At 36.9% G+C, this 16,313-nt stretch overlaps 1 protein-coding gene across 2 annotated transcripts; it reads right to left on the bottom strand.

Annotated features, from left to right (window-relative positions):
* Nucleotides 1–889: 889 nt before the first annotated feature.
* Nucleotides 890–13,322, bottom strand: LOC122864234 (CMP-N-acetylneuraminate-beta-galactosamide-alpha-2,3-sialyltransferase 1-like). Of its 2 annotated transcripts, XM_044171493.1 has the most exons (7): nt 12,637–13,317; nt 11,914–12,190; nt 11,540–11,736; nt 11,146–11,319; nt 3,606–3,651; nt 3,393–3,512; nt 890–2,566 (listed from the first exon to the last, which is right to left on the bottom strand). In XM_044171493.1, the coding sequence occupies exons 2-7, from the start codon at nt 12,148–12,150 to the stop codon at nt 2,399–2,401; spliced, it is 942 nt and encodes a 313-aa protein (XP_044027428.1). In that variant the 5' UTR covers nt 12,151–12,190; nt 12,637–13,317; the 3' UTR covers nt 890–2,398. The 2 variants fall into 2 exon arrangements, with proteins under 2 accessions (XP_044027428.1, XP_044027429.1); XM_044171494.1 differs by lacking the exon at nt 11,146–11,319 and having other exon boundaries at nt 12,637–13,322.
* Between the last annotated feature and the right edge of the window lie 2,991 nt (nt 13,323–16,313).

The raw sequence follows: 16,313 nt of genomic DNA, 5'->3' as shown, positions 1-16,313 counted from the left end.
GTTTTGCTTGGCGAGATGAGAAAAGTAGCATCGGTTGATAGGTAACAGACATAAATTGATAAACAATGTTGGATTGAGTATTAAGGATTTCCTAACCTCAGATAAGAGGGTGAAGTAAGATAGGATTCCTAAATTAGTTAGTTAACGATTTGCTTCTGTAATACCGAATTGGGAAAAAATACCATCTTAGACTCTTCCTATCTTAATTTAAGACTTAAGATAGGTAGTTTCTGTAATACAGCCCCTGAGCATCAAAAGACAACTGAGTCACAAAGTACACATAGGTTATGGGCCTCTTCTTTAACATTATTAGATAAGTTACCCAGACTGGAGGAGAGGTTGTTAATGCTGCTAGTGCTGGGGCCAGAAGGGGTAATTATAACTATTTCTGTTTTGGAGTCTTTCAACTGCAGGACATTTTTGGAGATCCAATTCTTAATTTCAGTGAGGCAGGACATAATATAGGATACATTGGTTGTACTGGGCTTTATCGTGACATACAGTTGCGTATCATCCGAAGCAGTAGAAAATCGATATTATGTCCAATAGAATGTCATGTAACATAATGTGAGTAACTCACTTTATCTTCTGAAACTGTCCTATCACTATTTGTAACACAAACTCACTTGTTATTATTTGAAACATTTATAATATTTGAGGCAAGGTTAAGGCAATTTCATTGACGTAGAGCATTTCATTACAGGTACATTCAATGTGTTAACGCATACGGAAGAATACAATAAATAAAATAGAATAATAACAATAGAAATTGCACCAAAAACTACAACACTAAAAAATGAGTCTTGTGTTGCAGGTCACAGGCATGCGACCATGCAAACAGTTATTCTGATAAAAAAAGGTTAAATGAGCAGACAGGACAACGTTAGGCTGCATTGACTCGTAGAAGAAATTTATTTGTATTTTCATACTTGAGACAGTCAAACAGTTACCTTTTTTCAACAAAATACAACAAACAAACCGTATGCAATTTCAGGTTTTTACAGGTATTAAGAAGTGTAAATGTGTGAAATAATCATACATATTTAAGTGAATTCAGCATGTAAGTGATTAATTTAATGTGCAATGTAATTCTAGGTATTGGAGCTCTTGAATTTTCAGCCCAAACAAGTAAGGAGCAGACACACACAAAGTAAGAGAACACCATCAATCAATCAAACGTTATTTCTATAGCACCTTCCAACAACCGAAACTGAACCAAAGTGCTGTACAACATTAAAACCAAGATAAAAATAAATAATAATAATGATAATAACAAATAATAATAAAAGTACAAATAGGTCAGCAGAGCACATTACAACATTCATTACATTAATTAAATACATGCCACTAACCTGATTAAAAAAAAGTAAGACATTAACAAAAATGTGACCACAAATTGTGTGCGTCACAATTAAGGGAGAAACCTAGAGTGGGTGTTGAAATAGCTTGACATATTATCAGTGAATACATTAGTTTTTAGTTTTACATTTTGAAATGTAGGCTTATCTAACATGGTTTATACGTTATTATATATTAGTTTTTGCTCTTGTCAAAAGAAAATTTCCCCAGATACCATGTCACATCAGTTAAATATATTTAATGAGGTACAGCATACTTTACCCTTACCCCAACCTTTTTTATTCCATGTAAACAATTTATATTTAATAGTACATTCAAGAAGAAAATAGCATTTTGGCACAGATTTTAATCCATAATAAAAAATATTTTACTTTTACTTATGCAAAAACACAAACCTCAAGTGTCTGTCTGAACCCTCACTATCATATCAATGCACCCAGGAATAGAAGTACTAAGCAAATCAAAATATAATACACTATAATACAGGTAAGATTAATTAAGTACAAAGTGGATATGAGTATAAATGCTAAATAAGTGTAAAGATGTTCTAAAGTAAACTTTTGATTTACAGATGTTATTAGGCCAATCTTTCACCAGACATGTAAAAATGTCATCACATTAAAACTGTTCTGGAAACAATAGATGGTCTGTGCATTGTAACATTCTGCCATGTTCAAATTTTAGAACTTAAATAGCCAGCAAAATATTTTTTGCTAGTCAGAAGTGATTATTCTTATTGTCTTTGTGTGAGTATGTGTGTGCATCCTACACAATCATTTCTTCTTTTTTTCAGCCCTGAGTAACTCTGTAGTTTTTGTTGTGTATTGCATTGCTACTGTGGACATCTACATCACAAAATGACAATAAATAAAAAACATAAACAAAGAAAAATAGGTACAGCAGCTAGAACTGCTGTTATCCTACATTTTCTTGGATGTGATTCATTTTCACTTTATAGATAATCTCACTGAATCAGTTTGAGTAGTTTAAACACCCTCAACAGGATCAAAAACAGTAAGTTTAAATGCTGAGAGAAAGATCACCAACCTGTATAAAACTTGATCTTTTGTTGCTCAGCTACCTTCTGGATAATTCTATACTCATCAGTTCCAGGATGTGGTCCAGTTTTTAAATTGCTGTCTTTGAGTTTTTCCCAGTAATGACTCCAGTTTCTATATTTGTCTGCTCCGAAACCAAACACATGGACCTAGGTAGACGAAAATGAAACGCCCCTAATTAATATTAAGCCATACTAACTACATGAAGTGATGGTCAATTCTGACAGAAATGCTAAAAACTAAATAAATTTCATCCCGTGTGAAATTGAAGTTTTTGTTGGGGAGGTGGAAAAAAGAAATTAGATGTTGTTTGGTGGACACAGTGCGGGCATTACAAATGCTAAAAAGGCTTTAGAGTTGAAGCATCTGGCGGATTCAGTGAATGCTGCTGGCTCAGAAGGTCGGACCCTCCGAAATAAAAAAGAAGTGGTCCGACATAAAAGTATAATCCAAAAGGCACATAGACTTACAAAGACAGACAGTGTTTGTGACATGGGTGGAGGAAAGGGGACATCGGCGCTCGACCCCCTTGATGAGTGACTTGTAGGAATAATATGAGAATTCCTCCTGAGCGTTTTGCAAAAACAGATATCTCCTTATGTATTATCCTTTTTTTTTTCCTTTTTTTTTTTTTACTGTGCTCTTCAGGGAATATGTTTTTTATAAATCCCAAAGTTTGCTAAGTCAGTGGCGTATGCTGCCTTTTGTGTGTACGCAATGTTCATAAATAAGGCCCCAGAAAACACTCATATACGTAGGTTATTTTTGAAGGCTATGACAAACACATTTTCTCATTTACTTTGGAGGACCTATTAGTAACATAGTAAAAGCTGCTTAAAAGCTTGCTAAATGACACAAGATTACTTGGTTTTACCATCAGTCATCAATTATTTGCATCCACTTGTCAATAATAAGTGTGTTACAGCAACGCAGGTGACATTCACAAGGAACACTCCAATTTAACAATTAACTTACCTCGTCACAAATATGCAGGGCAAGAACAAATGCCATAAAGCCAGTGGATGGATACTTGCCCTTCTTTTCCAGCCACACTTCATGAACATACCTCATGAAAGCTGGATTGATCAGCATCACCTGTTATTAATCAGAATTATCCTTTAAACTTATTTGTATGATCCTTTGCAGCCAATAAAGTCTGTTGTTGAATGCTTTCAAAATATTACTCACCAAATCCTTGTTAGCTTTGATTTTGGATTTTACTGGCCCATATGACCTGTTGAAAATACCATGAAATGTCAAACTTAACATCAAAGCAAACTACTTTGTATGTTTGTGTCAATAAAATGATATACTAGGCATTCCATTCTATTTACAGTAAATTCCTGTTAAACATTGGTTTTATACTGTACAAACAATAAGATCATGCGGTAACAGCTTACAGAAACATAATTTTAACAGTCATTACTTTATATAAACATTATTTGACAGTAATTACAAGCAACTCTCCAATACGTCTACAGGCTTTTCAGAATCAGAAATACTTTATTGATCCCCGAGGGGAAACTCTTTTGTTACAGCTGCTCACTATCACGTCAGTGCACACAGGAATAGAAGTACTAAGCAAATCAAAATATAATACACTATAATACAGTTGAGATAAATTAAGTACAAAGGTATAATACAATGTAATAATATAAGTAGTAAGTAAAAGTGCAATAATGACTACTGTCAAGTGTAGCAGATTAACCAGATTATTAGGAGGTGGATATTGCACAGCAGTAATATCAGTATGAATAAATATCAATAAATAGGCAATATTAAACAGAAAACAAACAGAGAATATTGCACAATTATTTCAAGTATTGATGTTACAGGGAGGAGTTAAAGAGTTAGATGGCCACAGGCAGGAATGACTTCCTGTGGCGCTCTGTGGTGCTTTTTGGGGGGATAAGTCTTTCGCTGAAGGTACTCCTTTGTTTGACCAGCACCTCATGGAGTGGGTGGGAGACATTGTCCAAGATGGCACAGTTGAAACCAGATATTTACATACACTTAAGAAAAAAAAAAAAAAACTTTTTTTTTCTTTACTGTCATACGTTAGATCAGAGTAAACTTTTTCTGTTTTAGATCAATAATTATTAACATATTTTTTACATTTGTTAAATGTCAGAATAGAGCGAGGGAGAATTTTTATGTTGTTTTTTTTATCTGAATAATAGACAGATTAATCAATAATGAAAACAATCGTTAGTTGCAGCCCTACATAAAATAACGCAAGCTTTCAGTTGACATTATGGTGCAGCATTGTCCGACACTAACAGTTGTAAGCTGTCTTGATGCAGCATAAAAAACCAACAATCCAACATCCAACAAAACATCCCTTTTATTTATCAATATTATGGTCTAACAATACAACAGGCTTGCAGTTTTCAAATGTTTTGTAACAGCATAATGGTCTAACTCTTTTAAAACACACTTGCCGCTGTCAACATTTATTTTAGCATTGTGGGGGAAAAAAACTTGACATGTAAACATTTTAACAAACATGTCAACTCATGTTGCAGCATTCTGTTAAAGTAGTGTTTGTTGTTTTTAACAATTCGATTATATAATTGAATTTAGAATATTTGTTGACAGCTCTAACTGACTGACAACTTAAAAACAGACATTCGATTGTGAAAATTGATATATGATTGAAGGAAAAAAGCAGCACTGTGTGCACGGCTGTCTATCTCGCAAGTTCTCGCCCGGGCCTTTGCAATGAATGCAATGCATGATGGACAGGAGTCACACAACGTCACTTTCAATGATTGAAGAGTTAACAACCCAACCCTCGGCTGAAGAGAGAGTTATTTGCACTCCGAGCAATCTAAAAATGCCCCTTTGGAAATACTTTGGACTTTTGATCTGCCAGGCATCAGAGCAGCAGGCAGCTGTGTCTGCTGTTGTCTTCGAGAAAAATAATAGAGAATGGAGCTGTCAACATCTGACAAACGCTATGTACGCATTGCCATCACAACCAGGCCAAGCGGCTGTAAAGAAAACCTCATCACCCTGCGGCCCGCTGAGTGGAAGAGGAACGGAGACGGCCAACTTGAGCCAAGTCACCACCAAATCAGCTATGCCCGAAATGGAGCTCTGGGGAGGTCCACACGAGGCAGAGGAACCCATCAGCTAACCAAGATGCTAGTGACCCTACTTGACTTTAGCCTTGTTTCTGTCACTCACCTGTTAACCAAATTTCTATCTATAAGGCCTAGGGGAAATAACTTACAAAATGGAATAGTACACGTGCAACATAGGAAATTCCATGACAATAGATATGATATCTCAATTACTTCAGGTGATTAATAATTCCTAATACTAATCTCCCTTGACTTTCCAAAACTTCTCAGTTGCTGAACAGTGCCAAGTTTATTTCACTGGTAACTATTAAAGTTTGTCCACATAGTGGTTTCCTGTGTTTACACTAGTTAAGACTGCTTGACAAAATAATCATTCACTGCATCATCTGGTGTCAAATGGTCATTCATTCATTTATTAATTATTCATTGCTGTGTTCATTTCATTTATTCAAGGCATCCTTTAATTTGTGTGTTTAGTAGTTATTAGTTGTGTTTGTGTAGTCATTAGTTTATTGTGTATGTAGCCTAGTTAGTAGTTAAATAAACAAACATTTCTAAAACTTTGCTTATTGTGTGTTTGTGTGCATGAAATTTTCCGGTCACTGTACACTAAATTGATTATTAATTTATTTATTTATTACATTATAAATGACTATCAAGATTTTCTCTTTATAAAAGTAGTGGTGCCCCGTTTTAAAATTAATTTAACTTAAGTTAGATTGTGTATTTAATATGAATGTTGATTTTATTCTGATAGCTGAAAGTGAGTGTAAATCTGCTCCTTCAGCTTACTAAAATTAAGGTAATTCGATATGGTCAGTTTAATGCAGTTAAGCCTTTAATTTGCAACAAGAATATGCAAGATGGTCTGACAATCCAAAGTCCTTACAGTTGTTTTTGGTGCAGCTTGGTGGCAAAATGCCACATGCTCTCTGAACTTAACATCCTATCACTTGTCACTTAATAGTACCTCTAGACTACCACTTTTCACTTATGGTAGTAGTTTTCCAAAAATTTGCCAAATAATAATAAAATATAATTTTGCCTATTCCACTGAATAGAAACATAGAACGTCTTGTATCACAAACACAAGATACAATCATTCTCAATATGAAAATACTACAAAAATAAGGTACAGGTGAAAAGAACTGTCCTTCCAACTCAGAAAACGACCACCAAAGGGGGGGTAAGGGGATAGGGTTAGGGAGGCACAATGCAAAAACCACAAACCCAGGTGGCCCACAACCAAAGATCCAATCTCTGCAGCTCCAGAGGCAGAAATACCTGCTGAAAGCGACAGACGGAGAGAGGAGAGAAACGAGAAAGCACAGAACTACGGCAGAGAGAAGATGTCGAGTTAGTAACATGCAGTAATGGGATAAAAATGCTTACAGATGGAGAGGGAGAGAAGGAGAGAGGAAAGAGGTGCATCACGGGAAGTCTCCCGGCAGTCTAGGCCTATAGCAGCATAACTAAGGGATGGTTCAGGACTCACTCGAGCCAGCCCTAATTATAAGCTTTATCAAAGAGGAAAGTCTTTCGCCTACTCTTAAATGTAGAGATGGTGTCTGTCTCCCAAACCCAAACTGGGACCTGATTCCACAGGAGAGGAGCTTGATAACTGAAGGCTCTGGCTCCTATTCTACTTTTGGAGACTCTAGGAACCACAAGTAACTCTGCATCCTGGGAGCGCAGTGTTCTAGTTGGATAATATGGTATTATGAGATCCTTAAAATATGGTGGTGCCTGACCATTAAGTGCTTTGTAGGTGAGGAGAAGGATTTTAAATTCTATTCTAAATTTTACAGGGAGCCAGTGCAGAGAAGCTAGTATTGGAGAGATATGATCTCTTTTCCTAGTTTTTGTCAGTACACTTGCCACAGCATTCTGGATCAACTGGAGAGTCTTAAGGGACTTATTCGGGGAAGGAATTGCAGTAGTCCAACCTAGAAGTAACAAATGCATGCACTCATTTTTCATCATCACTAGTGGGCATCAGATTGTGGCCACTAAAGGCAAAGCAGGTTTACAAAAGTAGGTTTGCTTTCCAAAATTTCAACATGTACTAACTGAGATGCAGGGCAGTGACAGTAAGACGATGTTTCTTAATATTTACACAGGGTGGAACACTTGGGCGTTATAGCTGGGTACAAAACTACACAGGACTGGTAGCACACTGTGACTGTATCTCAGGCTCTATTCTTACACAGGCTAAAATGCAGGGCAGAGACAACCAAGAACAAAACTCAATGTTTCAAAGGGCCGGTGGCATGCTGTATCTTAATAAATAGGAGGAGCACTTAAATTAACAACTGACGGCTTGACTAAATGGCATTGAGTATGCGGTATTCAAACGCTGAACCAAATTCTCACAATTCCTACAGAGTAGGTTCAACTTGAATGGCTAGCAGCAATAGCAGTTCTTAATGTAACACTATGAGGGCTTAAAGTGGTAGTTATCAACAACCAAAATCTATCAAATTGCTTTAGCTAACTTGATAATTGATTCTTTGTAAGTACAGTTGGATGTCTACTCATGTGGCAGACTGGTGGTGTTAAATGTAAAGACTAAGTCTAAAAATTGTAAGTGTAATCTAAAATTTTGACATTGGCCAAAAATTATGCTGGAAATTAATATTACACAATTATGAATAATTGCCAACAATACTATGCCTCACATGGGGATTTTGGGATTTGTTGGGATTTACAAGGGTTAAAGGGCCACCAAACTGTGTAGGTACAATAAATTAAATTTGGCTATCAAAATGATCAAAGATTATCATAAATAATAACTTTAATTAATTAAAAGTCCTCAGGGGCACCACTCTTCTTAAAGAAGAGAAATGATCCAATGATGATCATGATGATGCCAATCAATTGATTGAGTCTCATATAATATACTAAACTATAAATTGGGAACTCAGATTAATCATTAAACTATAACCAGAATTACCATCATTAGCTAGTAGGTTGAAGGATTTGGAGTTCAACATAGCAGAGGTTGTCAAATTATTCACTCTTGTGCAACATTAAAGAAACCAGCATAATTATAAACAAGCATTTATTAACAGATAATAAACCAAAAACACACAATATGAAGTTTAACTCTAAATCTCTAAATGCACTAAGCTAATGTTAGGTTAAGTATCGGTCAATCCATGTTGAAGTTGCATGTGTTATAGTTTAGAGTATGTTTATGTATAATATATCAATTGGACTGGAACCACATCTGTTTGGAACATTATGGGGCTCCAGGGTTAGGAATGGGTCAGGAATGACCTGTTATGAGGTAAAGGACAGGGCCCCAATGAAGAAGAACTTCCAGATATGTCTCAGGGGATCAAGGAAAGTAAGATAAACATGTTTTGAAGGTAACCAAGAAGGGTGGCCCCAATTAAGGTTAAAGGTCAATTTCTAGAATGGTATATACGTTAAGCTTTTCTTGGTTCTCTGAGTATTCTTGTAATGCTCCTCAGCTATTGCTAATGATATTAAACCCAGCCTGATTGAAGATCAACTTGTGTTCCTGTGTATGTGTCCTGTCTTGTCATCTCTTGGCAAAGAATCTTACCCATCAGTTGAAGAACAAAAGGGTGGGTGTGTATTTAACTAATAGCAGCCGCATGGTTAAACAAAGAAAGGAAATTCTAAATGGCAGTTAGGCCATGTTTGAAAAGAGTGTGGCTCTGTTAAAGGTCAAATTGGAGTGGATGTGTGAACTGTGTAGGATATATGGTGCCAGGTTAAAAGGGAGTTAGTATGCAAAGACTCTGTCTGTGTGAAGCATAACATTAACTAACTAGAAGTTTTCTGATGACTCTGCTGTGGTGGGATGTATCAGCGGTGGTGATGAGACTGAGTACAGGGCTGAGGTGGGTAACTTTGTCTCATGGTGTGAGCAGAACCATCTGCAGCTCAATGCAACAAAGTCTAATGAGCTGGTTGTAGACCTACGACTCGACTGGGCTAAGAACACTCAAGCTCTTTACAGGAAGGGCCAGAGCCGCCTCTATTTTCTGAGGAGGCTGAGGTCCTTCAACATCTGCCGGACAATGCTGAGGATGTTTTATGAATCTGTGGTGGCCAGTGCTATCCTTTATGCTGTTGCATGTTGGGGCAGCAGGCTGAGGGTAGCAGACGCCAACAGACTCAACAAACTGATCCGTAAGGCCAGTGACATTGTGGGGGTGGAGCTAGACTCTCTGGCGGTGGTGTCAGAGAGGAGGATGCTGGCCAAACTACATGCCATCTTGGACAGTGTCTCCCACCTACTCCATGACGTGCTGGTCAAACAAAGGAGTACCTTCAGCGGAAGACTCATCCCCCCAAAAAGCACCACAGAGCGCCACAGGAAGTCATTCCTGCCTGTGGCCATCAAACTCTTTAACTCCTCCCTCTAAGTGTTAGTCTGTATGACCCTAGGTCATTAAACTGGACATTGATCATTACATCTCTGCAATACTTGAATAATTGTGCAATATCCGTGTAATACTCATGTGCAATATTTAGCTTTTTCCTATTTATTATTCATACCTCCATTACTGCTGTTGCAATACTACTTATTACTTATATTATTACATTGCATTATTATACCGGTAAACCCACTTGGTACTTCACACTTATTTTATTTTATACTTATACCCACTTATACCCACGTAAGGCGAGCTGCTGTAACAAAGAGTTTCCCTTCGGGGATCAATAAAGTATTTCTGATTCTGATTCTGACAAAACATCAACTTAGCATGTGGCTACCAAAAGACCCAACAGTGAAAACACATCACAACAATGAAACTCAATGAACCAATCATTTTGGGAGACTTGAATTCCACGGCTCTCCTTTGTTTACATAACAAAAGAACATGCAATCTCCTAATAAAGTTCAGTTAAAGTCACACAAATGAATTAATTCATCTGTGGAGTCCCAACAAGTCTGGAGCTGCTTCATAGACAATGAATGTGAAACTAAATCTGAAACAGAAAACGTCCCCGTATACTCAGAATATCCCCCTGGGTGTTCTCATTGTCAAGTATAGCATTTATAACAACATTCTCAATTCATTGTTTTCAGAAAAGCTCCAGACATTGTATCAGATGACATCACAAACCTGAGTTTTAGCACTTCAAGTATGTAGATATATTGGAGAGCTTGTAATTACTGTCAAATAATGTTTATATAAAGTAATGTTTATGTAAGCTATTATCACATGATCTTATTTTCTGTACAATTTAAAACCAATATTTAACAGGAACTTACTGTAAATAGATAAATTGATAATCATATAAAATAAAAGCCTGAAGCTGTCAAGAGACTGTTAATGGGCTTCAAAGGAGAGGGAGGATAATTTGAATGTAATTTTACATGCGGTATGCTCTTTTGTTGTATGAAAACAACCATCTTCATTTAAATTGGGTCATTTTTCATTTTTTGTGCAGATTTATAAATTTGTTTATAATAAGGTTTTTTATTCTACAACAGTTGGAATGTAAAAATGCAGAGAATGTTTACAGTAAATATCTGTTTTGTTTTTATCTGTAGAATAATAACTAAAGCATTTGAAAGTAATTTGAAAGTGTTTTGCTGCCAGACTTTATACCGTTGTAGTCAAATGATCACATGCATAGTCAATAAAAATATGACTCACTTTCCTGTGGGGAAGGCCTTCAGTAGCCACTCAAGATCTTTTATCTTAAATGGAATCAGTACCAGATGAGTACTGTTGTTATCTAAGTCCATTGCACTCTCTGGATACATGATTTGATGAGTTGTTCTGGTCCCAACATCTGCTTCAAAGCCTTTGGTATGACCAAAGTTTATTCTAAATAGTACAGAGAAATATATTTCATATGTCACTGTCCTTGGCAGAAATACAGTGCATTAGGGGACTGCTTGAATTTTGACTTCTAGTTTCTGACATTGAGGAAAGAACTTGTATTTTTGTCCCACTGTCTCAAATCATTATTTTTTCAGAAGGGACCATACAATAAAAGACCAGACAATAATAGATAAAAACAGCTTTTCTTAGCTGGAGGATTTACCTCATGATGATATCATTGACATCTATCAGAGGTCCATAATGCGATCCCTTCAAATTACGAGAATTCCCCACCACAGCACAAGTCCTGCAGAGGTCAGGGCTGGGTTCTTTGACATCTGGACCGGGTGGGAACATCTGAAACAACCTGTCCACTGTTGTTTTATAGGTACTAAAGTTGCGTGCTTCATTCTGTAAGCGCTGACACACAAACCAAAGAGATTGCTGTTGGCCCAGTTATGAATTGTATTATGTAAGGCAAACAAAAAAATTTAGGATCACAGTGATGATGAAGCTTTTATGTAATTGTATTTCACTTCCTGATCCTGATTTGATAATTGTAGGTTGAGAGACTGTTCTAGCAAGGTGAAAACTTACCTTCCACCAGTTGAAAGTATCCTCTGAGAGAATGTAGTTTGCTGACAAAAATGGTTCAACAGATTTGTTGAAAAAATTCAGATCATCTTCTGATAAGCATTTCTCACAAGCACAGGGGCTTGTGTCCTGAAGCTGGAAGAAGTACTTTGAATACCTTCCCAAAACATGTCCATTCAAAAATACACTGATGCCAGTCACACACAGCAGGAAAATGATTACCCTCACTTTTGAATTCATTTTGGCTGTGTGAAGCTCCTTATTGGGAAACAGTTCCAATCTGTAGACAGTGTGTGGTGAAATATGCAAACTGTTATATATTGATTATTTTAAGCTATAATCAGCAAAAGCAAATATAGCTGTTTTGTAGTGATCTCACTACATAAACTCATATTTATCATCAACATTTATCATGTGAACACAGCTTCCAGTCATTATGAAATGAACATCAGAGTATGCATTATTTATTTCATGGGAACTGGTTGAGGATTGAGTATAAATGTAAAAACTCTATTATTATTATAATTATCAGTATTGTTATCATTAATAATAATGATAATAATACATCTTTATTATTAATATTATTTTCAACTGATTTCTGTAGTAACATTTCCATTCATGGGCCAAACTATACCTAAAATCTATGAAAATTATGCTGTCAGTTAAATTAATCAAAAAAGATTCATCAGTTAAACTGTATTAATATTGACTTTATTTTTGTCTTACCTGATCAGAGCATAATCCACTTCTACTCCAGTTATATTGAGTAAACGTGTAGTAGACGTCAGATCGTAAGAGCATCAGAGAGTGATGATAAAGAACTAGTTGAATGCCCGTTGGTAGCTTTAATATAGATCCCAGGAAGAAGTCTTCTAACAGTAGGATTGGCACGTCTCTGGCAAAGGGGTGTGGTTTGTGCAAAGGCGTCCAAGATCCATACAAATATTAATGATGAGAAAGAAACATTTCCTCTTCTTTCGTTATATGCGTCAGTTTTCGCCTCCATTTGGATCACATTTGTTGTTCAAGAAATTACACAAAAAACAAGAATAATAGAATGCGAAAAATCTCAATGATTATAAAAAGGCAGTGGGACATGAGAAGCTTTTTGCCAATAATCAGGATTTTAAAAATGCCTTTGGCGGCTCCAGGTCCTCCTCTCCGTCCTCCTACACTGTGACAAAATTCTTGGAAGTTAAATATGTGTCCATTAACCAATTATGAATCGTGACTTTATTTTTGCCTGAGTTATTGGTGTGAGGCTAAAAGCAACCATACTGCAGGAAAAAACTCTGACTCCGACCGATTATTATTCTTTTCGAATTATGAATGATTGTGATTATAATAAATAGGAAAGGCGTAGCTAGATTGTCATGCTTAACTTTAAAGCTAATAAGCTTTACAAAAGAATGGCTCTTCCCAAACAAATTAAAGTAGCGCGGCTTCACAGTTTGCTTCACAGCAGCATGAAGCACGTCATGCACCATGCACAGACGATGCAGCCGATTGGACAAGACCGGAAAGGTTTGAGTCATACACTCAACAGGAGTGCCATGCAAGCCAAAATTCTGGGAGGGCACAAATAGAGCGCGGGGGTCCTTCCCCAGAAAAAAAAATATAATGTCTTATATTCGTGCCAATACGGTTCATTGTGTGATGTGTAACGTTAGAGTTTTTACAGTATCAGAGTTATTTGTCATTGTGTCACATGCTTTACTGTTTGTTCATGAGTTTTCCAGATTAGAAAGGAAACATCATGAGAATTGTCAGTCCAGAAAAATAGTGGCGTAATCAATGAGTAAGTCTTAAGGCGTCAGTATGCTTTAAACAAAACGCGTGTCCGATGGTTGTACAGCATTGTGAAGCCCCTTCCCGCACGTTTCCCGCACGTTTCTGTCATTGCAATTTGGGGGGCTGCATCCAACAATTTTTTTAACCTTTCCGAAACCAACAATACAATAATCATGCCCACTTCACGCATCGATTGGCCAGGTGTGAAAGTATGGCTCCGCGGTCAAGTTAGCAATAATAAATATGTAATGTCCGGTTAGAGTTTCAAAATAAAGCTTGCTGAGAAGCATTTCGTCTCACGTGGTTAACGCTGTGAAACGGTCACAGTTTGGTTAGGTTTAGGAAAAGATTTGTTTTAAAATAAGTATGTTAGTTACATAAGTTAAGTTATATACCTGCTGTTCCCCACCTGCCCTGTAGTTGCCCTTTGTGTGTTTCTGACAATCTCAGTCACCTGATCACCTCACCCACCAGCATTTCCCATTCCCTCATTTTCTCCCCTGCATAATATACCAGCCCTCAGTTGCCAGATCGTCTAATGTGCTATCCAGTCTTAGCATTCCAGCCTTCGTTCCTGTTTCTTGCCTGCCTCTTCCTGACCATATAGCCTGTTCCCGGTTTCACCTGTCTGCCCCTTGTTGCACAAAGCATCAGTATTTGAAAAGTAGCACAGGAGGGGAGCACAGGAAGCACACCTGCAGCTATTGTCAGCTAACTGAAGGCAAAGCCCAGTACTTGATGGACTCCTTAACACTGCAGTGGCATTATCAGCAAAGAGGGACTTAAAACACTTCTAGGTCAGATGCATTAAACCCTGTGTATTAGATATTGATAGATGTGTGAAATTTGTCTAAAGCAAATATGATATAAAGTTGAACTGAACTGTATTTAAAGCTAACCCCATACACCATACTTGTAAAAGCGAGCTAAGCAGCTAATTTCAGCTCTGTGGAAACAAGGGGGTCATCAAACAAGCAAATTACCAATGTGACATTCTCCGTTAATTTTCTTATATAGGTAATATCATCCCGTTTTGTTTTTTTCATAAGATGAAAATTGGGCTGAGACAGATGCAAATGATATTTGAGAAAGAGTAATGCATCACTTATCCATAATAAGGGAATAATAACATTGAAGCGGAACTCACCTATCTGATCATGTCAAGATTGCCCATGTTAAAATAAATATAATGTATACTTATGCAATTCAAGTGGTTTGCCATGATCATCATTGTCAAATGAAATACACATTTTTGTAAAAAGTTGTTTCATCATTCAAGGTTTTCTTTATGAGATGGTAGCATCCAAAAGCTTTGGACCATTTAGATTTTTAGTCTTCAGTCCAGATTCAGTCCAGATTACACTGGACACATCTGCCGGACAATGCTGAGGATGTTTTATGAATCTGTGATGGCCAGTGCTATCCTGTATGCTGTTGCATGCTGGGACAGCAGGTTGAGGGTAGTGGACACTAACAGGCTCAACAAACTGATCCGTAAGGCCAGTGACACTGAAACCCAGAATCCCTATTGCTGTGAGGCGACAAAATACAAGTCTATCCTACCTTTCATCCTTCTACCATTTGTCTATTTTAACAAGTATCCATACACTCACTAGTGTGATTACAGGGCACTACAGCAAAAGAGTTTGCATTGAATCTGCTGTCATGCCATGTCTAAACTGAATGAGTGCAGGTCCTGGTCATGGATGACAAACTAAGCTTCTCCCAGAAAAAGTGAAAATTTAATTTCTTTGGTGAGATGAATGATAATGTAATTGTTAACTACTGATGGATGGTGATGCAATCACAACGACTGATGGAGTTGTCAGCATGGTTTAGTGAACACAGCCATCTGTCAACCTACAGTGCGAGAGCCCATTCTTCACAGACATACAATGACAGCTTTTTATTAGGTGATAAACAAGCTTTCCAATGTTTTACCAGAGATTTCCTGGAGAGATGCATGCTGGCCAGATTAGCTTCTGAGTATGTGTATATCCATTGTTTCCATCCAATCTAGTCAGACATTTGTGAGCCTAGTCTGGTCCAGTCTGTAATAGCAGAAATGGGCTTTTATGGGATAGGGAATGCTATGCTATGCTATGCATTTTTAATGTAGTTACATTAAAAGGGCATTCTGTGAAATATAGATTATGACCGATGAACATTTTAAAAGAAAAAATGACCAATAAATATTAACAAAAAGTGCATTATATAGCCCACCATGATATTCCTTTTTCTTATGGTTTGAAAACTTTTGCATGGTTGACATGCAGGTACATTATGGTAAAAATGACTTACATTTTGTAATTACATTTACTGTGACATTACTGTACTATTATTTCAAAGCATTTCTGTCAGGAACACTGCTATGACCTGCAAGGTGAGTGTCACATGACCGACGGGGGTAGCCAAGCTAGCACTACCGAAAGTGAGCTAATCTGTCAGCATGTTTACTATCTGTCTGCTGACTACTATTCACTGTGTGAGCTGTTGTAATGTTATTTTACAGACTACACTGGCTGTGGATTTGACAATGTTGTTGTTTTTTAATTGAAAAAAATAACAATGGCATCATTTCAGTAGGAAATGATTATTGAAAATTACCTTTG

Source organism: Siniperca chuatsi, linkage group LG17 (genome assembly GCF_020085105.1).
Source record: "Siniperca chuatsi isolate FFG_IHB_CAS linkage group LG17, ASM2008510v1, whole genome shotgun sequence".
Classification (NCBI taxonomy): Eukaryota; Metazoa; Chordata; class Actinopteri; order Centrarchiformes; family Sinipercidae; genus Siniperca; species Siniperca chuatsi.
This window is presented reverse-complemented; position numbering and strand designations above follow the sequence as displayed.